Source organism: Pinus tabuliformis, chromosome 6 (genome assembly GCF_031772625.1).
Source record: "Pinus tabuliformis cultivar Carrire ecotype Pingquan chromosome 6, CPIR1, whole genome shotgun sequence".
In the NCBI taxonomy this organism is placed as follows: domain Eukaryota; kingdom Viridiplantae; phylum Streptophyta; class Pinopsida; order Pinales; family Pinaceae; genus Pinus; species Pinus tabuliformis.
Genome location: NC_142292.1, coordinates 1,805,876,295 through 1,805,902,889, shown reverse-complemented (window position 1 = coordinate 1,805,902,889; position 26,595 = coordinate 1,805,876,295). Strand labels below are relative to the sequence as shown.

The window sequence follows — 26,595 nt, the reverse complement described above, 5'->3', positions numbered from 1 at the left end:
ACACGTCTTCATTTAATCCAATGTTACATTGTGCCTCAATATAGTGAGCGGATTCAGGTGCTTTACCTTTGTCTGTGTAATCAGTTTTACCTTTCTGATGGTTTCTTCTCTGCTCAACCTTGTCCCATGGTAGCTTCCATGTAGAAGCATCATGTGATCCATTTCGTTTGCAGCGAATGCAATGCAGATCTGCCTTTTCTGCTTGAGAATGTCTGCCCCCCCTGCCTCTGAGGTATCTTCCTCTTCCTCTTCGTCCACCTCTTCCTCTTGTAGAATCTTGAGCAGGATGCTTTTCTTTATGAGCAAGGCAAACAGTCTCTCCAGAAGATTCAGGGACTGTTTTCTTTCCAAAGGCTTTCTCTCTTTCAGCAAACTTTTTCACAAGAGACTCAAAGGTTATGTCTTTAAGATTTCCATTTGCTTGTAAAGACTCAAGATAATTAGAGTAGGTAGGATAGAGTGCTTTGAGAAAGGCAATAAGAGAGATATCTAGCTCACCCTTAGTGGATTTAATATCATGCATTATAGAAGGGGATCATTATTTTTCAGTTCAAGAGTGAAGAGTTTAATCATGAGCTGAACAACTTCAAGTGCAGAATGTGAATCATAGAGTTCTTTAAGCTTTTGTAAAGCTTCAAAGGCAGTGGAATAGGATGAAATATGACGACTTACTTCTTCATTTACAGATGCTGCAATCAATGCATAGGCTTTGATGTTCTTGTTTTCCCAAATGACAAGTTATTTATCTGATGTAGGCTGCACAGGGTCTTTGTCTTCTTCTTCGACACACACTCCTTTCCACAGCTCATTGTAGATGAGGGTGTGTTTTACCATCCGATACCATTCAGAATAGTTCTCCTTGCCAGTGAGAACTATTCCGACCATAGAGATGATTGAATGCATTCTGTAAAAAAATACTTATGCTTGATAAAAAAAAAAAAACTTCCTTACAGCCTTATGCACTATATTTTCTACAAATCCCTCTAATGTGTGACAAAAGGCATCAGAATTTCATTGAAATATTATATCACTTTATGCTTCAATACAACATTACCAAAAATAAAAAACTGTGCAATATCACTATATCACCTCCACAAATGCTTTGATATATAAAATGTTCTGACTGATATGACTTTGAATGCTTTTGAAAACTGCTTATATAACCCCTTTGAAAACTGCTTACAACACAATACTTAAAACTGCCATCATAAATACATATCATCAGCACAACATTATACCGCCATTAAAATCATCTTTCTTGTCATTCTCAAACTTTTTGAGATGAATCAGGTTAAAGTCATATGGTTATATGCATAAACAAACTGCACAATTACACTGCATAAACAAACTGCGCAAACCGGCTACCATAATCAAACCGCGCAAGTCATTTGGTTATATGCATAATCAAACTGTGCAAATATTTGAGGTGTAGACAGAGGTGGCATCGCTTCAGGCTTCATAAAGATGGAGATGGAGGACTTCGGTCCCAAAAATATCCTTCATTTGCCTACAATCTCTGCCAAGATCCTGCGCCTGGTGATTCCAGATAGCTCGTTTTACGGCAGAATGGCAAAAGTCAGAAAGTTTGGTGCCCTCATTCCAATGTCTGGTGGCCATAATAATGCATTGGATACATTGCCTTCGGACGTGAGGGATCAGCTATTTCAAGTTACCATTAATTCCCCAAGGAGAGGCGGGGATGATCATACGTCCCTATCACTGAACAACATTCTGGCTGACTGGAAGGAGACACTCGAAGCACACATTTTGATGGTGGAACTTCCAGGTCTGAGCAAGGAGGAGATAAAGATACAGGTGGAAGATGACCGACTTTTGAAGATAAGCGGAGAACGCAACAAACAGGAACGTGAGGGTGAGAAATGGCACAGGTATCAAGGGTATATGGCGCGAGATGAAAAGCGGCTATGGTGCAACGCTCGGTGATCTTCCTCTGAGAGGGTCTCTGGCGTTTCAACAAAAAACAATGTATATACGCAGATGTCAAGCCAAAAGACAAGAGCCACCAAAAAACGCTTCTATGCATTCAATAACAAAAAACGTCTCGTCACCAAAAAAACGAGTGTCAGGTATTCCTGCGCAGAGGCACCAAAAAATGCTTCTATGCATTCAATAACAAAAAACGCACATTCAATATCAATTACTCATGATCTGAGAGGGTGCAGTCTCTGGAAGTCAGAGGCATTCAATATCAATTCAAGAATCAGAAACGGATCAACGCTTATAGTGCAGTAGCGTTAAGGATGTCAGAGCAGAGCAACGCTCAGGAGAGAGCAGCGCTCAGGTATGAGCAGCTCTCAGAATAGCAGGAGTTACAACTATTTCAGGGACTGGGACCTGTGCTCTGATACCATGTCAGGCCAGGGTAACTCCAGAATAAATGAGCGGAAGACAATTGTGATGTATTATTCATAAACTAACTAACATTTATATACAAAAATATGACGGATCAGTTCATCTTCTTGATGAATGTCCAGTTCACCCATCCGTTGCGGATTAGGTGTCAAAAGTTCTTTTGTCTCCCACTGTCAACAATGAACTACAGTGGTAAACCCTTCACCCACATTTGTGAGTAGAAAAGATGCTCCTCCTCCTCTGGATCTTTGGGCTCATTCTTCTAGATCTGGGCGGTGGAAACAATGGCACTAGCCTCTGCATCAATGATCTGCTTCCCTTTTTTGTTCCTCTTGTCAAGTTCTGACTCAAGGTCAAAACATGCAACTGATTCTGAAGTCTTCAACTCAGCCACCAACGAGTGCTTGGCCCGAAACTCACTTCTGTTGTGAGTGTGGCTCTTGTGGAACTCACACCACTTTCCTGTGTCTTTCTTTGACTTCGTGGTGGTGTTCTTTTCTTATAGCTTCGACAGGTTGTCTAGGGTCACACTGTCTTGGCTTTGTCCTTGGTTTTGTGGTTTGGGGAATCCTTTCTGTTGCTTCAAATTTGCGGATCCAAAATCTCTCTTCTTCTATTTAAACTTCCACTCGATCTTAACAACATATTGGTACATCGTGCTGAGCAAGGAGATGTTTAGGAACTCCATATCTTCCTGGATGTATCTATGTAGGTAGCCACTGTACTTGAATACCAAATGTTTCTCAGAATGCTTGATACACAAACTCGTGTGAAGGGTATGAAAAACATTGGTAAACTCAACACATCTTGGTCCCTTCCTTGCCGCAGTGTGGTACACTTTATGTATTTATCCTCATAGATCGCAATAGGATAGTACTACTCCTTGATGGCATCCCAAAATGAATTCTAAGTGGGAGCGACTGAAACCAGTGAGTTCTTACTTTCATCCTTCTATTCACAGTAGGTTTCCCACTAGTCCTTGACGTGGGGGGTGCCTTTGAGAAGAGAAAAAGTAATCTTTTCTTGGCTGGAAAAATCATGAACAGAAAAATATTCTTCTAGCATATTCAACAATTTATCTATGGCTTATGCATCTATTTGACCCTTGAAAATGGGGATTTCAATGTTAACTTGTACCTTAAAGGGTGCCTCATTTCCAGAGTAACTTTTGGAAGAAGATGTGTAGCCCCTGGGTAGCCACTGAAGGATCTTGGAAAATTTGTCCATCATCGCTTTCCTTTGTAGCTCGAGGGCTTCTTTGAGCAAGATTTTGATAAGATCTCCTGCCCCCTCATCTTTCTTTTCATCTACCATGGGAGGCCATTGAGATTTTCAAGGCTTTTCTTGCAAAGGTTTGATCGTTGAAGTCCTAAGTCCTTATATCCTGACCTCGTTGGGGACATGCAAAGAAAAATAGAGAAAGAGCAGACTGCTCCGATACCACTAATTCAAATTTAAATAGGAACTCAACAAATTACAAATATAACCATAAATACAGAGATGCAATAGAAATAACACTTCCTTTGATTAATATCAAATAATGAAATATGCTTACAAACAATATGGAAACAATATTAGCTCGATGATGGTAGCTTATCTCTAAGAAGAGATGTGGTGGCTACATGCCTCTAAACTACGTTACAATGAGGCTCAATGGAATTTTTATTATTGAACAATAAGAGCAAACGCTAAACAACTAAAATCCTAACCTGATGAGATGTAACACCAAGAGTTTATGGGCCTTCTTTAGGTTAGTTGGGCAGCCAACTTCCCGTGGTCATGACTTGGTCATATTATCTCCATTTGACGCACATGATAACCCGTTCGAAAGATCTCCCCAAGAAATACAACAAAAAAGTTTACATAACAAATTTTGTTGGTGTATTTCCAAAAAAAACGTCGTTTACGGCCTCAAAATGGCTCCAGAAGTTGAGGACCTGAAAAACTGCTAAAAATAGTAAACTTTGCTACAATTAAGGAAACTGAAAGATTGAAAGAAATAATGGTGGGGGTCTAAGTGGAATTGGCAGGTGGCCATCACTATCCTCCCGAATCATTACCTTGGGTGTAATAATATGTATAATGACCAGGAGTGATATTATACTAGTTACAAAAACTTACCAACCTTTTTTATTTGAAAGCATGAGCATTGCCAGTGATGATCTTCATGGGGAAGCCAAATTTTGACACGATGTTATTTTCCAGAAATTTAATAATGACTGCATTTGTAGCTTGTCTTGTGGGAATTGCTTCAATCCACTTTGTGAAATAATCCATGGCTATTAAGATCAACCAATGATGTCCTGAAGAAGTTGGATGTATTTCACCAATAAAATCTAACCCCCACTGTTGGAAAGGGGTTTCCACAAAAACAGGTTTTAAAGGAAATTAGAGTAACTTCCTTTTCCCTTGAAATATTTGACATTCATGACAAGCATCAACCTTTTTATATACATCTATGAACATTGAAGGCCAATAAAATCCTACTCTGATTATCTTAATAATTGTTTCTCTCCAGTAATGATGTCCTCCACAATCACCTTTATGAAACTCTTCGATCACTTTTTCAACGTCATTTTCTAATAGACAATTAAGAAGTATTCTACCTGAATCTTCCTAATACAAACATTTATTCAAAATATAATATATGAATCATTTCAACTTGAAAAATCTATTTTTTGATTTTGTTAGTTCATGAGGAGATCTATAATTTTGCAGTACAAAGATAACATCTTTATACCAATCTCACATTGTAAACTTTTCTTCAACAAGGATTAGCTCTTCATCTTCAATTGTACTTGAATTTTCTACTATAAAATTAATATCTAGACAATCAAAATTTGATTGAGTCATCAACTTTGCCAATCCTTTTCCTTTTACCAGTTTTGTAGGCCTGATTTCAAAATCATACTCTAGCAAATTAGCAATCCATTTACTCCTTTTACCATATGGATCAACTCGACTTAATATGTATTTTACTATAGCATTAGGTACATAGGTAATAATGTGTGAATGAATGACATACACCCTGAAATCTTTAAGATCTTTCACCAAAGCATAAGCTTTCTTCTCCATGATGTTATATTTCAGTTCATAATTTCCAAGTGTTCTACTGAAGAGTGAAATATGTTGTTCATAACATTGATGTCTTTTATGGAACAATACTCCAGCAATTGTGTGTTCTGAAGCAAAAGTAAAAACCAGAAAATGCTTTGAAAAATCAGGAATTATGAGGACTGGATCCTGAGTAAGAGCCTTTTTTATTTCTTCAAATGAATGCTTAGCCTCTGCAGTCCATTTAATATCACAATCTTTCCTAAGCATCTTTGTGATGTTTTTCATAATTTCTGCAAAGTTAGGAACAAATCTCCACACAAAATTCAATTTTCCAAAAAAGATTGGATTTCTTTTCTATTTCTAGGAAGACCAATTTTCTGAATAGTAGAAGCCCTACTTGGATCAATCTTGATTCCTTACTTTGATATTATATTGCCCAACAACCTCCCCTTTGTGAAAGAAAAAATATTCTTAGTTGGGTTTAAAGAAATGCTGAATTTTCTACATTTTTGAAAGACTTTCTCCAAGTGCTTGAGATGTTCTTCTCCTTTTTAGAAAACACAGTGATATCATTTAAATATACACTACAAACCTGTTTATCTCATCTGCAAATGGAATGTCCATACCTCTCTGAAAAGTTTCCCTACATTCATAAGTCCAAAAGACATATTTGCACACATAAATGTTCCCTAGGGTGTGGTAAAAGTTGTCTTCTCTTAATCATCATGATGTACCAATATCTTATTATAGCATGAAAAACCATCTAGCATAGACATCCTTTGTGATCCTACAATTCTTTGCAAAATATGATCCATTTTGGGAAGTGGATAATTATCTTTTAATGAAGCTTTATTCAAGTTACTGAAATCAATGCATATCCTAATTTTTCCATTCTTCTATCTCATGGGCATGAGGTTAGCTAACAACTTGGAAAACCTCAATGGTACTCTGATATTTGCTTCAAACAATCTTTTTAATCTCTTTTTCAATCAATGGAAACAGCAATGGATTCATCTTTTTCAATTTTTCCTAGAAAGGTTTTTCATTTTTTTATTATTGGTACTTTACGTTGAATAAAATTTGGATCATAGATTTTTAAATGAACATAACTCCATGCCAAAATATCTACATATTTTTTCATCAAATCTAGATATTTCTGTTTATCCTCAAGAGAAAGAAATTGAGATAACTTGACATTCTTTGGAATTTCTACGGTACCAAGATGATAAGTTTCAATCTCCTCATCATTAGATTTCATCTTAGGGTCTTTAGCCACATCATTCTCATCAAATAACTTCTCAATATGAATCAATCCCTTTGGAATACATATATTTTTGAGTTGAACAACCTCAGTATTGGCTTTTGTTTTAGCATAGAATGTTTTGCTACTCAACTTGAATAGATTCAAATTCTTCTTTCAATTCCAAGAAAATTCTAACTTGTTGATCATTATCAAACACTTGCTAGTTTATTATGTTATCATGTATAGCAGGTCTATGCCTAATTTCAACTTCATATTTATTGTTGTAATCAATGGGAATTGTAAATAAAATCACTGAAACAACCAAAGAATCTACAACATTGTTTTGTTCTCTAGGCTTGATGGTGAAATTATACTCTTCAAAATTTTCCAATAATTCAAGAATCAAATTTATGTATGCTCTCATTCTAACATCCTTTGTTTGATAGGTGTTTTTAACTAAATTCTTCAAGACTTCTAAACCTAAAACCAATGCTTCTTATTCTTCCATATTATTTGTGCAATCGAAATTGAGTTTATAAGAGAAAAATTACTTTCATCTCCATGGCTAATTATCCATATGTCTACACCATCTCCATCTTTCCATGTATCACCATCAAAGCTCATGTTCCACCACCATTTCTTATTAATTTCTTCAATTTGTTCATTCTTTTATGCACACTGATTTTTTGTGTTGGTGATTTCATTGAAGAGTATAGATGAGCCCAATTCAATCTCCATTGCATATACTAGAAATTTTTGAGGTTTGTCTTTGCTTCTAACAATATATGCCATCCTAGACTCTTTGTATAATCTCCTTTTCTCACCAAAAACTGGGATAGTATCATACGACATATCAATCTCAATGGTTCCTTTGAGTTTGGTAGCCCATGATCTTGATAGCAACATGCCAAACTTTGGTGGAATACCAGCCACAATAATATCCATCAATATAGTCTTAGCACGAATTTGACTTAAAGAAACAACCACATCTTTGGTTAGGCCTATACATTTCACCCTTTTTGAACCAAATGAAAACAAGTATTTGTATGGCCTGGTTATGTCTAAAAACAATCTTTCCATGATGACCTTAGGCATTAAATTCTATGACGCCCCTGAATCTAACATAGAATTATGTATTGTAATGTCATGGGTGATTAAACTCACACAGAAAGGTGGTACCTCTTCATTTTTCTCATCTTCTACTCTTGGCCGTAGCAACACAATAGGATGAGCTTCATGCAAATTCAAAATATAAGATGATCCCGCTTCAGTGTTAAGCATTATAAGAATTTTATTTCTATATTCTGTAACCCTTATTACTTCTCCAAAGGGGACAACACTCTTTATATTTTAGATTTCATTCTCTAAGTTGAGAATTGATTGTGTCTTCTCAACTTCCTATGCAGGGGTTTCTTTCTATTGTTTCTTAACCTTTGGAGCATCTTTCATAAGTTCATTTTTATTTGCAACTATAGGAACATTTTTGTTTCTCATATTATATTGGTTTTGCATATCTAGAATAGCATGTTGATAGCCTTCTATGTATTTTGATTGTGGTTCACTTTCATCAACATCCAAGTCATTATAAGACTCATCATGTTATTCTTTTGTTAAAAACATTCCTTTCTCATCTTCATCGAAACAATGAATGGTATCTTCTCGGACCTTTGGCTACATTTTCTCATCATCTACCATGTTTTGATGGAAAGGAGGCATAATTTGTTGGTCAGGTTTATTTCTTTGTTCTCTTTTCCTCTATTGAAATTTCCCCCTTCTGAAATTTCAATTTCTAACTTGTGTCTCGGGTTGCGCAATAGGAGGATTGTTTCAAAGGTCCATTCTATCCATGATTTTTTCCATTTTTTTCATTATGGTATCAAATTTAACATTAGAAGATGTAGAAGGTTGAACTTCCTCTCTTACTTTTCCTTTACCAATTTTATACCTCTTTTCTGCAGCCATATTAACTTCAACTTTCACAGCATCATTCTGCATGTCAGCTAAGGTAGCAGACCCTCTCTCTCTTAATAGGATGGAAAACCCATAATCAAAGGCCTCATCATAGTGTAACTGAGCAGCTTCTAGGGGAGGCTTAGCAGGAATAGAATTAGAAACTTTATTGAATCTGTTTGAAAAGTCTTGTGTTGATTCATGGCTTGCTTTCTTCAATTTTTTTTATTCAGTTGAAGCTTGTACATGATTAACTTTACTTAGCCATTTCCTTATGAAAGTGTCTTCTAATTCATTCCAATCATGTAAACTTCAATCGATTAAAGATTTGAACCATTTTTTCACCTCACGAATGAAACTTTGTACAAATAGCCTCATTTTAACATCTTCATAATCTACCTCTTCCAGCTCTATAAATTCACTAAACTGATCAACATGTTGTTTTGTAGTTATCCCCTCCTCACTTCCAAAAGTTTTTATTCTACTTGAGTATCCTTGAGGTAAGTCATGAAATGTGGATGGTAAAACAAGAGGAGCATATCTGGCAGGGCCTCCCATAGAAGAAGTACTAGCAAAAATTCCAATAGGAGAGGTAGAAATGAAACTAGTATGGGTAGTCATGAAAGCAGATGTACTTGAAGGGGCTTGAGTGATAGATAATTTTGTTTTCAAAGTAAAGGTACTTCTTTCAGGTAAAGGGAAACTAATTTATTTTCTTGACAAAAGTTCAAAAGGATCAAATTATTTTAGTTGTTCTAAAGACTCTTGTTCAAGTGACAATTCTGATGCAGAAATTTTCCAAAACCTATCTTTAACTTCTTTAGGAACCTAAAAAATAGAATCTAACTCTATTTTTGGTAAATCATTATTTGATCTAGATCTGAGCAATATAGGCTTATACTCTTCATCAAACCTAATACCTTCAATATCTTGAATATGTCTAGAGTGTAATGAGGTAGATCTTAAGAGAAATTAAGTACCTGATTTTGATGAGCTGGCATCTTTTCTGACAATGTTTTCTGCATCATAAACTATTTCTGGTGGATTCGGGTCTAGATTTCTCCTTGTATTAATGTTTGTGGAAACCACCTTTAAGTTGATAGTACCAGTGAACTCGCCAAGGTAGAAATGCTGCCTCGAACAATCTGATCTCCTGCTACCTTCAAGAGATCATATTTTGAAATGAAACATCCTGGAGGATATAACTTTAAAACTCCCGACAGGCGAACCAAATTGTTATCACTGGGCTAGGATAGGTTGGGTTGTATCAACCTTCAACCAAGTGTAACTATTTCAAACCAACTTTAGATTGGAAGTTATTCCTTCCAATCTAAGAGGGCTCCCTCAAAATATTTATAAAATGACTTGTTATAAACTCAAAATTTAGTTGACTAACTCTGATTTTTTTTTGTGATTTTGTAGGGGAAGAAAAATGTGATGACTCCCACCATTAGGCATGGAGTCAAATTAAAATAAATTATGATCAACAATAGTGTTTAATGTAAGATGAGGCATTTGTCTTTAAAACTTATACAAATGGACACACACAGTCATACATAATAAATAAAGGAAATTGGAGTTGTTTTAAAAATTTCTAGATAATCAAGATACTATGTAAAACTTGAAACAACATAATAAAAACTCATAAAAGCCATAACACGAATCCCAGGTACAACAACAAAGTTGCTACTGATTTTCTATTAAAAGAAAAAAAATATTGCAAAAGGTTAGTTTTTCACACTCTTCATCAACCCCTCTTAGAGTCGAAAATCTGCCTATTTATAGAGAAAAGATCCCTTTACATATCTTACCACTTGGGCCAAATTCGATTTATTTTACTGGAGACATGTTCTCATTTTCTTCTAACTGACATAGTTTCATAGGAGTTTTCTATCTTAACATTGTTTGGATACGAATAGGAGTCAAACCTAAACAAAATTCATCCAACTGTTACAGTAATTTAGGAACAAATTTCAACTATTCTAATGATGGCACTATATTTATGGAAATTTAGAGCATACAACCTTTTGAGGTATGTTGTGTTGTTTCTAGGTGGTTAAATAAGCAATATTATTTATCATGCTGGTAAGTGCATTGTTTTTTGTTTGAAACGTGTTTGAAAGTTCCTTCACTATCCTCTGTGTCTTGATGTCCTCTTTTCTCTGCATTCTTTTTTATAACCATGCTACTAGATATATGCCAAAAAACACCCTCATTGTCATATTTTCTCGTTGTCCTCTTTGATGACCATGTTGCTGAAAAACATCCTCATTGTCTCACTGAGCAGAAGCGAAAAGGGCATTTTAATATTCATTAATCTGGGCCATTGTTCCAACTTGATTTAATCTAGGTCATTGATCTGGGCCTGTTATCATAATCATAATACACCATCGAAAAGAAAAAATGACCTTTAAGATTGACTTTATAGTGATTTCCCAATATGTCGGACTTGAAATTTCTCCAAATTAGAATACATACCCTTTTAGATCCATCACAATCACAAGTATGAAGGGAGTTAAGTGGAGGAAGGAGTTATGTTTTGTGTGATCCCTGACTGTGAAATCGCAATTAGTGGTAGGAGAATTTATCGCAATCAACGAGGAGGGCCTTATTGCGATCAGTGGGAATGTCTTTATGGTAATCGATGGGCGGAGTGGAAATGGAACATGGATATGACAATTGGCAGAGAACTTGCGATATGTGATATCGAAGGAGGACTTGGGATATCATAACCAGTAGAGGACTTGTCATATTGCAATCGGCGGGGAGTAATTGCAATATTCGAATAGGAGAGACTTTGCGATTTGAGATATTGCAATCACAAGCGGAGGAGGGACACAAGCGGATATGGTTTCAGAAAAGGGAAAAGGTTGATTGCGATATAGACTATGGGTCCCAACCTTTTAAAAATGTTTATGGAATGTTTTATTTATGTTTTAAAGAAATTTCAAAGGGGAATGGGGAAACACGACTAGAGTTGGAAATACGAACGGATTTGCGGCTAGAGTTAAAAAATTGGTCACTAGGACTAGAGTTTTCAGAAAACAAAGGGGAAAATGGGGTTTGTGAAAGAAAATGGGTTTTTAGAGAATATGGGAATTTCTCCAAAATAATTCAAACTGGACTTGTTCTTTCCTTCTTTAATCTCCAATTTTCAAAGTACAACAACCTCTTTTGAAAAAGAAACATATAGATGCAAATGATTAATCAAACTAAAAATTCTTTCTAGATGTTATCATGGATAATAGATTCAATAAATCAAAGTAGTGATCAAGGAGACTAGTAACAAACATTATTCCAATGGACAAATAGAAATAGCATAAACCATCCATGAAATTCGTGAATTAATCTATTAAAAATTGCAGTGAGAAGAAATGCTTGTTTGTATTAATTTTAGAAACATAAAAGAGCTACAGAACATCTGCCTTGATGTTGTGAATCTCCTACCATTGATCTCAATCCTCTCCAAGAATTATAAGCTCTCCAACTTAATTTCTGCAACACAAATTTACTGTCAGCAACCTCTCTTCAAATCCCCCACCTATGGCTTGATTAATAGGCCAAAAGGAAGTATTTTGAGATCCTTAGTCCAAGGACAAGATCCACTAAAAGAGGGATGAGGGCTCCTTCAAGAATGAGGATTATCTCCATAAAAAATGAGGTTAGGCTCGAATAAAGATGAATTCGAGGCTTTTTGTTGGGAATCATTTTCCCAATAATGCTTCTAGATCACACTTTTTAGTATTACTTTTTATTGAGTCATTTGTGCACCTTTTAGTGGCAAATAGAGTGCACATATGTGCACGGATCAATGTCAATAACCATATATGCACAGAAATTGACTAGTAAATTGCGCAAGAGACTAAAAGTGGGTTTATGGACCATGTTTCCAAGAATTTACACTTTATTCATGTTGGCATTATGATTCTGGTATGGCTCTATGATACAGATGTTGTACTTGATGGCAACACTCTCAAGTGGCAATGCTCTGATCAGGCCCTCAAAATGTTGGAAATTAAGAGGTACGCAGGAGTATAGTTCAAAAGGTGCGTACCCGCAGGTACGCCGTGAAGGGACTGCGGTCATACACGCAGGTCACCCGTGCATGAGGTGCGTACCCCCAGTGCACTTACTTCAAGGCAGAGAAGCGCGCTCACGTGGGGTTTCTTATGTTTGGCCCATGGTATTTAGCCCGCCGTTCTTGATTCTATGGTTTTGGCCCGTGGTATTGTTTTATATTATTATTATTATTGAGCCCCATGTTTTTGGGCCCCTTGTATTGGTTATCTATGGTATTGATCCATGATTTTAGGAAGAGCTTGCCTATATAAAGCAAAGGAGATCACTTGGCTAAGCATCTTTTGCAAATTGAATATCTTAAGATCTAAAATATTGGGTTATTGTTTCAAAATCTTGATCTATATAAAAGTGAAGGTGAAAGCGAATCTATGAAGGGTGATCTCTCGAGCGCATGATCAGATCTGGGCATCTGACGATCTGTAGCACACTGGTGGACTGCCAATTCGGCCCTAACCAGAGGTACGCAGGTGATTAACAGTGCAAGTACGTGGGTATGCAGAGCAGAAGAAGGCGCACTGTGTGGGTACGCAGAGCAGAAGAAGGCGCAGTGCGTGGGTACGCAACATGACAGAGGATCAGGTGCGTAGGTACAGGGAAATTACGTGGCTCTTCAGAAGCCGCAGGTGCGTAGGTACGCGGCGCGATAGCATCTGTGGGTGCATGGCTACAGTAGCAGTACGCGGTGCGATAGTATCTGTGGGTGCGTGCCTACAGTAACAGTACGCAGCGCGATTGAAGAAATAGTGCATGGGTACGCAGTGCAGCAGAAGGGTCTCTGTGTGTATACGGAGGGGAGCAGAAGGTGAAGTGCGGAGCCACGCAGGCCAGATAAAGAAAAACTGCGTATCTATCTTAAGATCTTTTGTTGGCTGACTTTTCTCTGTTGATAAGGTGTTCTGGGTTTAGTTTACTGTGATTGTGGATCTGGTTACTACAGTTGACTGGGTGATTTACTTGTACTTGTTGATCTCTTGATGTTTATGGATCCAGTTTGAAAATTTATGAAAAGTGGTCCTTGAAAGAAAAGAAGTAGGGGGTTGTAGCTCCCTTCCAGGAGAGACTGGAAAACGAGAGAGAGTTGTAGCTCTCTACAGGTTGCAGCCTGCGTACTGGTAAAGGACTGCACTAGTAGAAAACCATTGTAAAAGGAGTTTCTAATTTGAAAGAAGATAGAGACATATTGCAGCAGGTGGTTTTCACCCACATTGGGTTTCCACCTTACATCTGGTGTTCTTTGGTGTGACTATCTTTTTTCTTTGTTCATGCTCATTATTTTATGGTACTGACATGCAAAAATAATTCAAAGTATAAATAAGGAAGATTTATTAAAAGAACTTGATAATACTGATTCACCCCCCCTCTTAGTATTATTTCCAACAATTGGTATCAGAGCAGGTCCTTCAGAGAAGCTTGATCGCTTGGAGGAAGATCCTTCATCATGAGCAACTACGAGAGGGAAGCATCAATCAGGCCACCAATCTTTGATGGGACAAACTTCAATTATTGGAAGGTAAGAGTTACTGCCTATCTTCAATCTCTTGGTACAGAAGTTTGGGATATCATAGATACAGGTTACACTTTTCCTTCAGCTACTCCTACAAATTCGGCCGAGAAGAAGAAATATGAAACAAATGCTAAAGCAGTCAATACTTTGCTAGGATGCTTATCTCAAACAAAATTCGTAAAGTTTATGCAATATAAATCCGCAAAGGAAATATGGGACAAGATTTTCTTGAGCTATGAAGGAGATGAACAGGTAAAGCGTGCTAAACTTCAAACCCTCAGGATTCAGTATGAGAATCTCAGAATGTATAATGATGAAAGTGTGGCTAACTATTTTCTTCAGGTAGATGAGATTGTTAATTGCATGAAAAACTTGGGTGAAGAAATAAAAGAGGTTATTGTGGTTGAAAAGGTTCTAAGATCATTGTCCCCCAAGTTTGAATCTAAAGTGTCTGCAATAGAAGAAAAGGAAAATCTACGAATTCTTACTATGTCTCAGCTACACGGAATTCTAACTACTTATGAAATGAGAAAGGGAGGTCCATCAGACAGAAGAGAAGCTGCTTTCAAGGCTTCAGGCAAAGGAGACTATTATGAAGCAAGTCACGTGCCAGAAGAAGAAGAAGAAGAATCAAATTTTGTCAGAAATCTTCAAAGGGGTACTCAAAGGTTCAGAGGTAAGTTACCTTTTAAATGCTTTGCTTGTGGAAGAGTAGGTCATTATGCTGCGAAATGTCCTTATAAGGATAAAGGAAAGGAACCTGCTAGATGGAACAAGAAACAGATTGCAAATAAGAAAAGCTACTACACTCATGAAGATAGTGATGGTCTATCAAATAGTGATGAAGATGAACGAGGTAATGACTATAAACTTTTAATGGCATTTGAAGATGATGATTACATGGATGCTATAGATGTGGATAGCTTTTATGAAGAAATTTCTAGGCTCAAGACATGTATAGAAGAAAAGAATAGGATCATCGATACTCTACAACTTCAAATTGATGAAAAAGAAAATATCTTGAAAAGTTAGAAGGTGAAATTGTTGGTCTTAGAAAAGAGATTGAGAAAACAAAGGCTATTAACCTTAAGTTTGTCAAAGGATCTGAAACTTTGGATGAGATCATCAATGTACATCGTTCTCCTCTAAACAAGACAGGTCTGGGCTATAATGGAGAAACTTCTCAAGCATCCACCTCAAAGAGTTCTCTTGATGCAGAAAGAAGGAATGAGCAAAAGCACAATGGAGATCACGAGGTAAAGTAGGGACCAATTACAAACAAAGACTATCAGGCGAATCAGGGGCAATCCATCTTAAGGATGAACAAAAGCTACAACCAGCCACAGGTAAAATCCTCTCAATTTGCTTCAAGAATGAATGACAATAGAAATTACAATCGTTTGGCCGGAAGATTGGATAACCACAGAAGTTTCTTCAATGGACAATGCTTTTCTTGCCATAACTTTGGTCACAAAGCAGCTCAATGTGTTGCATATAAAACGATCATGACTAGAGAAGCTCAAAAACAAAGAAGTATGACCGGGATTACAAAAAGGACCTATAACATCTTTTCGGTTCTTGAAAATGAAGTTGAATGTTCTATTTGGAATAACTTTCGTCATGAAGATTCTGAATGCAGGAGCAGGTTTCAACAGACAAAGGAACAAGCCTCAAGCACCAAAACATGGAGAATAAAGGAACCACAAACAGAAAGATGTGGAATAGCATTTTATGCAGAGGGACAGGAAAATCTATGGTACATTGACAGTGGATGTTCGAAGCATATGATAGGTGATAAAGAAAAACTTGAATCATATTCTGCTCTAGAAAAGGGAAAGAAAGTTTCTTTTGGAATGATACTCCAACAGCTATAAAAGGAAAAGGCACTGCTCAGTTAAAAGAAAAGGTCAAAGCTGGAAATGTTTTGTATGTATATGGATTGAAACATAATCTTCTAAGTGTCAGCCAGATGTGTGATCAAGGAACCGAGGTGATATTTAGAACAAATGGATGTTTTGTTTGTGATCTTGATACAGGTAAAACGGTGATCAAAGGTAAAAGAACTCCAAATAATCTATACATATTTGAAGAAGGAAAACAACAATGCTATCTAAGCAAGGATGATGAACACTGGTTATGGCACCGGAGGTTGGGGCATCTAAGCTTTTCACAAATAAGGAAAGCATGTAAATATCAGGCAGTTCGCGGTCTTCCAGATATCAAAATTCCAGACAACACCATATGCAAATCATGTCAGTTTGGAAAGCAAACCAGAACTAACTTTCCAGAGAAGGAAGGATCAGCTAGCATGCCTCTTGAGCTTGTACATACAGATGAATGTGGACCATTCAGGAAAAGGACACCTCGAGGAGAAGAATACTTGATATTATTCATTGACGATTTCTCCAGGTTTGTCTGGTTAGGACTTATGAAGCACAAAGATGAAGCATTCGAAAAATTCAAATCCTTTAAAGCCTTGGTTGAAAATGAATCAGGATACAAAATTAAGTGCCTCAGATCCGACAGAGGTGGGGAGTTTACCTCAAATGAATTTTTCGATTTCTGTGAAGAACATGGGATAAGAAGAGAATTCTCTACAGCTAGAACTCCTCAGCAAAATGGAGTAGTAGAAAGAATGAACAGAACAGTCCAACAAATGGCTCGTGCTATGCTTGATGAGTCTGGAACTCCCGCAACTTTCTGGGGTGAAGCTACATATGTTGCGGTGGTTATTCTCAACAAAACAAATGTCCGGGGGAACAACACTCAAACTCCTCATGAGCTCTGGTATGGTGAGACTCCTTCGGTAAAGCACTTCAAAATCTTTGGGAGCAAATGCTATATTAAGAATACTGATGAGCAGCTTAGCAAACTTGAACCTAGAGCAGATGAAGGCATTCTTCTTGGTTATTCGCAAAGCATACAAGTGCTACAATAAAAGACTTGGAAGAATTGTTGACAACATTGATGTAGTGGTTGATGAGAAGGGATACATTCCTAGGCAAGTAAATCATGAAGATATCGAAGAAGATAAAGACTACCCTCAAAGACAGAATGATGAAGAAGAAGAACCTCAAGAAGAACCAGAGGAGCAGATAAGGATAGAAGAGAAGACTCCATCCAGATATGTTCAGAAGAATCATCCAGAATCTTAGATTTTGGGGCAGAAAGAAGCAGTCATACAAACAAGAAGAATAGTTGCAGAAGCTTCAAGCTATTTGGCATTACTCTCTTCCACTGAACCACAAAATGTGAAAGAGGCATGCAAAGATGAATGTTGGGTGAAAGCAATGGATGAAGAACTTGAGAAGATCGAAGAGAACAACACTTGGGAGCTGGTTCCTAGACCAAAGGATAAGAATGTTATAGGGACAAAATTGGTCTTCAAAAATAAATTGAATGAAAATGGAGAAGTAATTAGAAACAAGGCCAGACTTGTTTGTAAAGGGTATGCGTAGCAAGAAGGAATAGATTTTGAAGAAACCTTTTCTCCTGTTGCAAGACTTGAGGCCATCCGAATGTTCCTTGCTCTCTCAAGCTTTCAAAACTTAAAAGTATTTCAAATGGACGTGAAATCAACCTTCCTGAATGGAGACTTGGAAGAAGAAGTATACATTGAGCAGCCAGATGGTTTCATTTTTGGAAATGATCCAAATCTTGTATGTAGATTGAAAAAGGCTCTCTATGGTCTCAAACAAGCTCCAAGGGCTTGGTACTATCGTTTGGACAAATATCTTCATCAACAAGGTTTTTCAAAAGGATTAGCAGACAGCAATCTTTATATAAAAGTTGAAAATGACAAATTGCTAATACTTGTTGTGTATGTAGATGACATTATCTTTGGTAGCAATGAAGAAGCTATGAGTCAAAGCTTTGCCTTGGTGATGCAGAAAGAATTCGAAATGTCCTTGCTGGGAGAACTGACATATTTTCTTGGTTTGCAAATCCAACAAAAAGAAGGAGGGATCTTTTTGTCTCAAACCAAGTATCTCAAGAATATTTTGAAGAAATATGGCATGGAAGATGCAAAACCAGTATGTACACACATGGTCACAGGATGTAGCCTCAGTGCAAATGATGAATCAGCAGCAGTGCATCAACCAACCTATAGATCTATGATTGGAAGTCTACTTATTTGACAGGTACCCGACCAGACATCATGCATGCAGTGGGAATAGTTGGAAGATTTCAAGCAAATCCGAAGGAAACTCATCTTCAGGCAGTGAAGAGAATCTTTAAATATCTTCAAGGGACTCAAAATTATGGCTTATGGTATCCTAGAGATACAGATCTCACACTTCATGCTTATACAGATGCAGATTGGGCAGGAAGCGTGGATGACAGGAAGAGCACAAGTGGTGGTGCGTTCTTTATGGGTTCCATATTAGTATCTTGGTTCAGCAAGAAACAGAGTTCGATTGCCTTGTCTACAGCTGAAGCAGAATATGTTGCTGCTGCATCTTGCTGCACTCAAATCCTTTGTATGATGGAGACCTTGCAGGACTTTCAAATCACTTGTACACCACCTATCTCCATCTTATGTGATAACACAAGTGCAATCAGCATTTCAAAGAACCCAGTCATGCATTCAACGACCAAGCACATACTGATCAAGTATCATTTTCTCCGGGAACAAGTACTTGAACAAAAGGTCAAGTTCGAGTATGTTCCTTCTAAGGAACAAGTTGCTGATATACTCACCAAACCATTTCCCAGGGAGACCTTTGAATACCTCAGGCAAAAGCTGGGGGTTGTTGATGCATCATCTTGTTGAATCTCTTCTGATGGTTGGTTGTACGTAAGGCTCATCTGGGGCATATGCGTACATGTGCTGGGTTGCGGATTGGTTGAAGATCGAATGGCACAGGTTCAGGGGGAGCATATAATGCATTGTTGGCATTATGGAGGACGTACAGAAGAAGGTCATGGATGCTGGTCTGAATATTGCTGCAATATGTCTCTATCTCTTTCATGGTCATTTATGGTGTTTTGGTGGCTTATGGTTCGTATTTGCAGATCTGGTTTATAGTCAGGGGGAACATGTTCTTAGGGGGAGCATAACCCTTTGCCCTTGATGTCAAAGGGGGAGAATGACGTTGAGGATCTCGAGGTTGCCATCAAGTCCAAAGGGGGAGATTGTTGGCATTATGATTCTGGTATGGCTCTATGATACAGATGTTGTACTTGATGGCAACACTCTCAACTGGCAATGCTCTGATCAGGCCCTCAAAATGTTGGAAATTAAGAGGTACGCAGGAGTATAGTTCAAAAGGTGCATACCCGCAGGTACGCCGTGAAGGGACTGTGGTCATACACGCAGGTCACCCGTGCATGAGGTGCATACCCCCAGTGAACTTACTTCAAGGTAGAGAAGCGCGCTCACGTGGGGTTTCTTATGTTTGGCCTGTGGTATTTAGCCCGCCGTTGTTGATTCTATGGTTTTGGCCCGATGTATTGTTTTATATTATTATTATTATTGAGCCCCATGTTTTTGGGCCCCTTGTATTGGTTATCTATGGTATTGATCCATGATTTTAGGAAGAGCTTGCCTATATAAAGCAAAGGAGATCACTTGGCTAAGCATCCTTTGCAAATTGAATATCTTAAGATCTGAAATATTGGGTTATTGTTTCAAAAGCTTGATCTATATAAAAGTGAAGGTGAAAGCAAATCTATGAAGGGTGATCTCTCGAGCGCATGATCAGATCTGGGCATCTGACGATCTGTAGCACACTGGTGGACTGCCAATTCGGCCCTAACCAGAGGTACGCAGGTGATTAACAGTGCAAGTGCGTGGGTATGCAGAGCAGAAGAAGGTGCACTGCGTGGGTATGCAGAGCAGAAGAAGGCGCAGTGCATGAGTAGGCAGCGCGACAGAGGATCAGGTGCGTAGGCACAGGGAAAGTACGTGGCACTTTAGAAGCTGCAGGTGCGTAGGTATGCGTCGCGATAGCATCTGTGGGTGCGTGCCTATAGTAACAGTACGTAGCGCGATTGAAGAAACAGTGCGTGGGTACGCGGTGCAGTAGAAGGGTCTCTGCGTGTATACGCAGGGGAGCAGAAGGTGAAGTGCGGAGCCACGTAGGCCAGATAAAGAAAAACTGCATATCTATCTTAAGATCTTTTGTTGGCTAACTTTTCTCTGTTAATAAGGTGTTCTGGGTTTAGTTTACTGTCATTGTGGATCTGGTTACTGCAGTTGACTGGGTGATTTACTTGTACTTGTTGATCTCTTGATGTTTATGGATCCAGTTTGAAAATTTATGAAAAGTGGTCCTTGAAAGAAAAGAAGTAGGGGGTTGTAGCTCCCTTCCAGGAGAGACTGGAAAACGAGAGAGAGTTGTAGCTCTCTGCAGGTTGCAGCCTGCGTACTGGTAAAGGACTGCACCAGTACAAAACCATTGTAAAATGAGTTTCTAATTTGAAAGAAGATAGAGACATATTGCAGCAGATGGTTTTCACCCACATTGGGTTTCCACCTTACATCTGCTGTTCTTTGGTGTGACTATCTGTTTTCTTTGTTCATGCTCATTATTTTATGGTACTCACATGAAAAAATAATTCAAAGTATAAATAAGGAAGATTTATTAAAAGAACTTGATAATACTGATTCACCCCCCCTCTCAGTATTATTTCCAACAATTCAAGGTATTTAAGCTATTGACTTGCGAGGGAGTGCTTCATGACACTTCATGGATGGCGAGAGATCCAATTTGATGATCATTTTTCATGGTGACAAAATGAAGTTTAAGAGAAGGAGAATGCTACTTTAAGTGAAGAGGTTGATGCTACCATTTACAAGTAGCTTGTAGGGCCACTGATGTATCTTGTGAACACAAGACCTCACATGTGCACTACATTAAACTAAATAAGTCAAGCTATGGTGAGGCCAATCAAGATGTATTGGAGGGAAGAAAAGCATGTGTTATGGTACCTTAGAGGAACTACTGAGTATGTATTATGGTATAGGAGGACGAAGGGAGTGAACGTCCAAGACTTCATCGATGTAGCTTGGCCGGGGAGTCCTTCAGATAGGAAAAGTACTTGAGGTGCCATCTTTACTATTGTTTCCACAATTATTTCCTCATACGATAGGAAGCAAAGTATTGTGGCAGTGAGCTTAGCATGGGTTGCATACATGGTTGCAAGTCAAGCAACATTTGAGGCTAGATGGATGAGAAAAATACTTGTGGGTCTTTTCAGTTAGGAGATGGATTTCAGAATGATATATTGTAATAATTTGAGTTGCATGGAGCTCTCTAAGACTCCATTATTTGATAGTAGCTCCAACCACACTAATATATGGTATCATCTTTTGCGAGGCTATGTGTAAAGGAAAATTATGTTGCTACCGTACACTCCAAATGAGGAGCGAGATGTTCATATCTTGACAAGGGAATTGTTAAGAGGTAAATTCAAATTCCATAGGTGCAAGATAGGGGTGGTGAAAATTCCCTTTTTTGCTAAGAGGGAGTGTTAAAAGATATAGCAAGAAAGACTCAATTTGACGGGAGTGTTAGTCAAATTTAGTAAATTGAATTTCCACATTAGTAGGACAACTTGGAGGTAGTTAGGTAGTGTGACATGACTGTTGTCACTCGGTTAGCTCAGTCAATTCAAGTTAGGGGTTGGGAATTTAGTTATGCATGTGTTGATTGCTAAATTTTAGCAATCTAGTTCAATTATTTTCGATTGTATTTAGTAAAATAAACTCTAACTATTGACAGAGTCAGTTGAAGATCAATTTTGCAGTGGGACAACATTCTAACTCAGAGATCAGTCGGTTAACCAATCAATCAACCGAAAATGGCTAATGCATGCATGGAATTCAAATACCTTCTCTGAAGTGGAGATGACAAAGTAGCATTACATGAGCTGTAGTTGTTGCATGCACTTAGGAGATCAATCATTTGGAATTGCACAAGAAAATAGGAGGAAATTCCTATCGTTTAGGAGCTAATTTCCTTAAGGATTACGCAAGGAAATAAGAGGCTAGATGAGCAGATAATTGGCTAAGTGTTGGCCAAAGTTTCTCATTTAGTAGAGGGAACAATTATTCTTTTCCAGGTTGTGCTCAAACCTAGAACAAGAAATTGTAATGGTTTGTTTATTCACCTGATTAATGAAAGGAGGCTTCAAGGGTTTTTTTCAATTGGGTTCTCCTAGAAATAATTGTGTACTTTTGCTTTTTCTTGTTTCATGTCTATGAATGTTGTCCTAAATTATGATTTCAATTTTGCAAATTAATAGAGTATAATTGTGTCCTTTTTTATTCAATTTGAAATTTTGAGTAGTTGCAATTTCTATCAAATTTTTACATTTACAATGTACTCGAAGTAAACCCTAAAACAATGAGAATAAAGACTTAATATTTTTGGAGGAATAAAACCATAAAACCCTAACACAAATAAACATAATAAACCCAACCCCTAACAATGAACCACATTTATTCATTTTAATTTTTTTATTCACTCACATAAGAATGAACACAAGTCGCGGCAAGTTTCACAAGCTATGTTCAAGGAAGATATAATAAATTCATTATATATCCTACTTTTGGTTAATTAATATATCGAGCAATTAATATATTTTTTTTTATTTGATCTACATGGAAATTGAACATGTTTCATAACACACAATACCAATTAAATAATGTAGTAAATTTCTAAATATGATTAGATAATGCATATAAATACATAAAACTGTTATTATTATAAACTCTTTTGATTGTTGGAATTTTTAATTAATCAAACTATCAATGAGCGAACTTCGAACAACAACAAAATATACCTCAATAGAAAATATAAATAATTTCCGACTGATTCTGATGCAGGAGCATTCAGCCCGAGAAAAGTCATTATATTTTAGTAGAAATAGGGGTGTGGTGTTTTAAGGGAAGTTGGTTTCCTATGGGTGAATTAATGTAATTAGTTAGGCTTTTGAGTAATTTTAATGAGAATAGGTTTTAATAGAATATAGTGAGGCATATTTGTAAATGTTCTCAAATGTAGGAGAACATGAGAGATTTAGGATAATTGAGAGATCAGAGGATTTGAGAATTAATTGTAAAACTCAGATTAGGAGTTAGTTCATGATTTTATGGATTAGAGAGGATCCTTAGGGATGAGGAAGAGATTTTAGGATTTTGTTGATGAATTTATGGATCTAAACCAAGAATTCGTTTTAGAGTCCCTTTGTATAATTGTAAGCCTAAAAGGCAAAGTCAGAGGTTATAAAGTTAGATGTTTTAGATAGGCTAGATAGATAGCTAAAGTGTGGTTGTAAGCCTATCGGCAGAGTGTGAAAAGAGGCCACAAATCAAAAGAATCAGGCCAGAGAGAGACAGAGAGTCTCATTATGTATCAGTTGTTCATATTTATAAATACACAGGTTTAATTCCAACCTATATTAGTGTGTGTTTCGATGTACTCACTGATAAATGGAGTGGATTAGAGAATTGCATAATATATATGTTCATGCAGGTGAAGTTCAGTGAATCCAAAGAGGAAAGCGAGACAAAGGATCGTAAAAGGCCATAGAACCCAATTGGAGAACCCAAGTAATGCTATGGAATGATCATGATTAAGGAATCACAGAGTTAAAGCTCAAGCGGAAGTGAATTGAGAGTGAAAGGCTCAAACCACTGAAAGCTCGAAAACCACAGAAAACTGAAAAAATGGCGGAAAATCTAAGTGAAGCTGAAGAGTGAAGAAAGGAAATATCGGCACATAGTAGCAGTTGGATCTTTATAATCAACGGTCAGGATTAAGTCGCATCGGCGAAAACCTTGTGGAGATATCGGAATTGGGCCTTGGACAGTTGCGATGAGTGATGCCGGTTGACCGTGGACCCTTTGACTGGAACCAGATCGACGATCGCGATTTAATCGCAAATTGGATAGCAGAGAGGTCAAACGGCTGGCAGTAATGGATGTTGCGATAGCGATAAAGTGCGACTGGTGATCAGAGGTATCGGCGATCAAGGTTTTGGAGGTCAGAGTGCAGTACTGTGGAAAGGTGATATGGCAAACCCGATAAGTTATATGGCACAGTTAATAGATTTTGAAATCTGATATTGCATTATCGCATATCAGATGTGATAAAGGCCTTTGTTCATGAAACCCGTGGAGGAGCAATTATTGATTGCGATAAAGGAGCGATTGCGATTGCGATAAAGTGTAGCATCAATATCTATGCAAACGTTGTACCGAGGGAGAAAAGGTATGTTTTGCGTATATTTCCTTTGTAAATGGTTTATAAAGGATTAAGCATAGATATATGAGGTTTCATATATAAGTCCACCATTATCAAAGGATAAAGGAATTATGTGCTAAGTTGTATATAACTAATGCATAAAGAGGGGGAAGTTTATAAATATTCGGCCAAGGTTTAATGAGGGCTTAGAGGGGTTGTATAAGTCTGATATTAACATTAATGGAGGTTTATAAGGTTTAATAAGTCCTGATAGGAAGGATTTAAAAGAAAGGCTTTAATAAAGTCATATGTGAATATTAAGCGGTGATTAAAGTCCCGATACCTGGATATTGTATAAGGTTTAGACTATGGTTGGGTGTTAATAAATTGCTCAACATAAGTTCTATTAAAGGGGCCTTAAACATTAGTAAATGAAGATTTAACTCGGCAGAGAGTTAAAATTCCTAGGATAGACAGGCTATGTTCATAATCCATGCAAACTGTGGGTAAAGCAGGGCTAACCTTGCATCATTTGGTATTAAAGCAGAATTGTAATTGAAATAATTGATGTTAAAATAGAACAAAGAAATTATATGTGAAAGAATTAAAAAAGAGTTATGTGTCAAAGTTGTTTATGAAGGCAAGGAAGGATCAAACTTTAATCTAACACACAGTAATCACACAGAGGTAAGGTATAACAGAATATTGGAACTTGCGGATGCAAGAAATAGAGGACAATCCACTCAAAGTACAGGTGGAATGGTGGAACAAGATCATGCAGAGATCTTGAAGGTGAGATGACATGTTTTGTTTTGATTTGAATACTGGAGAATATGTGGTTTTTATATGGTTGCACAGGTGATAGCATAAGGAGGTGAGAAGATTGCAGGAAGCTTAGAGGAAGGAGTGCTCAATTGGTTCCAAAGGAAAGAACCAAAGAGATGTTGAAAGACTGAGCTCAAAGGAGAGAAGGTTAGTGAGGCATATGTAGTAAGGAGGAGACTTGTTACTGCAGAGGTATTGTTGCAGATCACAAAGTTAATTCCACAGAGGATGTGGGTAGAATTGCTAAGTAATGAAGGAAGCCTGTAAGACTTTCTAAGCGAAAGAAGAAGTGGTCAGGACCAAGTATTTCATGGTGATTGAAATACAAGAGGACAGTTGTGTTCTTGATAAGGTGCAGATGAATTGAAGCCTAGAGGGAGCAGAGAAATGTGCTCAAAGAAGTTTCCAAAGATAGAAAACCAATTGCTTGCCAAAAGACCAAGTACAGAGTAAAGCTTGGTGAGGTAATTGGCAACAGGGAGGACTTGCTGTTGCAGAGGCTTTAGTTCAACTCATAGTGAATGAGTGAGGAACTCATGAATATGGAGAAGAAGATGGCTACTGATAGTCATATCAGAGGTTCTAAGGAAGACCACAATAGAAGAAAGATGAAGAAAGAAAATTCCAAGACAAATGGAAAGAGGATGAGTCAAGAGGAAATTGACAAACAAATTGCAGAGTTAAAAGAACAACTCGATGTATTGATGAGGATACTAGAGGAATGTCAGAGACAAGGTTGGCTATTAAAGAAGAAGCCAGTGAAGTGGCATAAGTTTTAGAGAAAGCTACAACAAAGGCAGGTAAGGTGGGTAATGGAAAAACTCAGAGAAGCTGAGTTGGAAATGGAAGTGTCCATTTGTGAACCAGAGCAGGGTGAAGTTCTGGGTGAAGATGAAGACTTGAAGACTGAAAGTTCAAATGAGGGCAAAAGGTCTGATGATTTTAAATCTTATAATTTGTGTATGTTTATAGGTGAAACATGTAAATAAGGACAATTTGCTGCTATTTTCATAAAGAGGGAAGAAGACAGGCATAATCTAAATTTTTTTTTAAAAGAGCAAGTAGGGAAGGATATCAAACAACCAAGTAAAGGACTTGATGATATTGAGGAGAAGACCATCAAAATATTTCTAAGTCATGTAAAGGACTTGGAACAGTAGGAGGAATTGGTTTTTGAATCATCAAATGAGGTTGTGATGTATTGTGGTTTTACAACTGACAGGTTGTGTATGAATGCAGGTATTGTCGAAGATAAACCATTTTATGGAAATGTCTTGAATGGCGCTGAAAATTTCCAGGTAAAGTATGATGACGACTACTTTTCAAAGGAAGATCAAGTTGAGTTATTACATTAGAAGGAGTTCATAAAT

General features: G+C 37.4%; 1 protein-coding gene across 1 annotated transcript; it reads left to right on the top strand.

Moving 5' to 3' along the window:
* The first annotated feature begins 1,464 nt into the window (after window positions 1–1,464).
* LOC149266248 (22.7 kDa class IV heat shock protein-like) lies at window positions 1,465–1,944 on the top strand. Its single transcript, XM_089407601.1, has one exon. It carries the CDS (start codon window positions 1,465–1,467, stop codon window positions 1,942–1,944), a length of 480 nt encoding a protein of 159 aa, XP_089263727.1.
* Window positions 1,945–26,595: the final 24,651 nt, after the last annotated feature.

Excerpts from the sequence above, each read along its gene's own strand:
- LOC149266248 (XM_089407601.1), top strand. The coding sequence starts at position 1,465 with ATGGAGATGGAGGACTTCGGTCCCAAAAATATCCTTCATTTGCCTACA.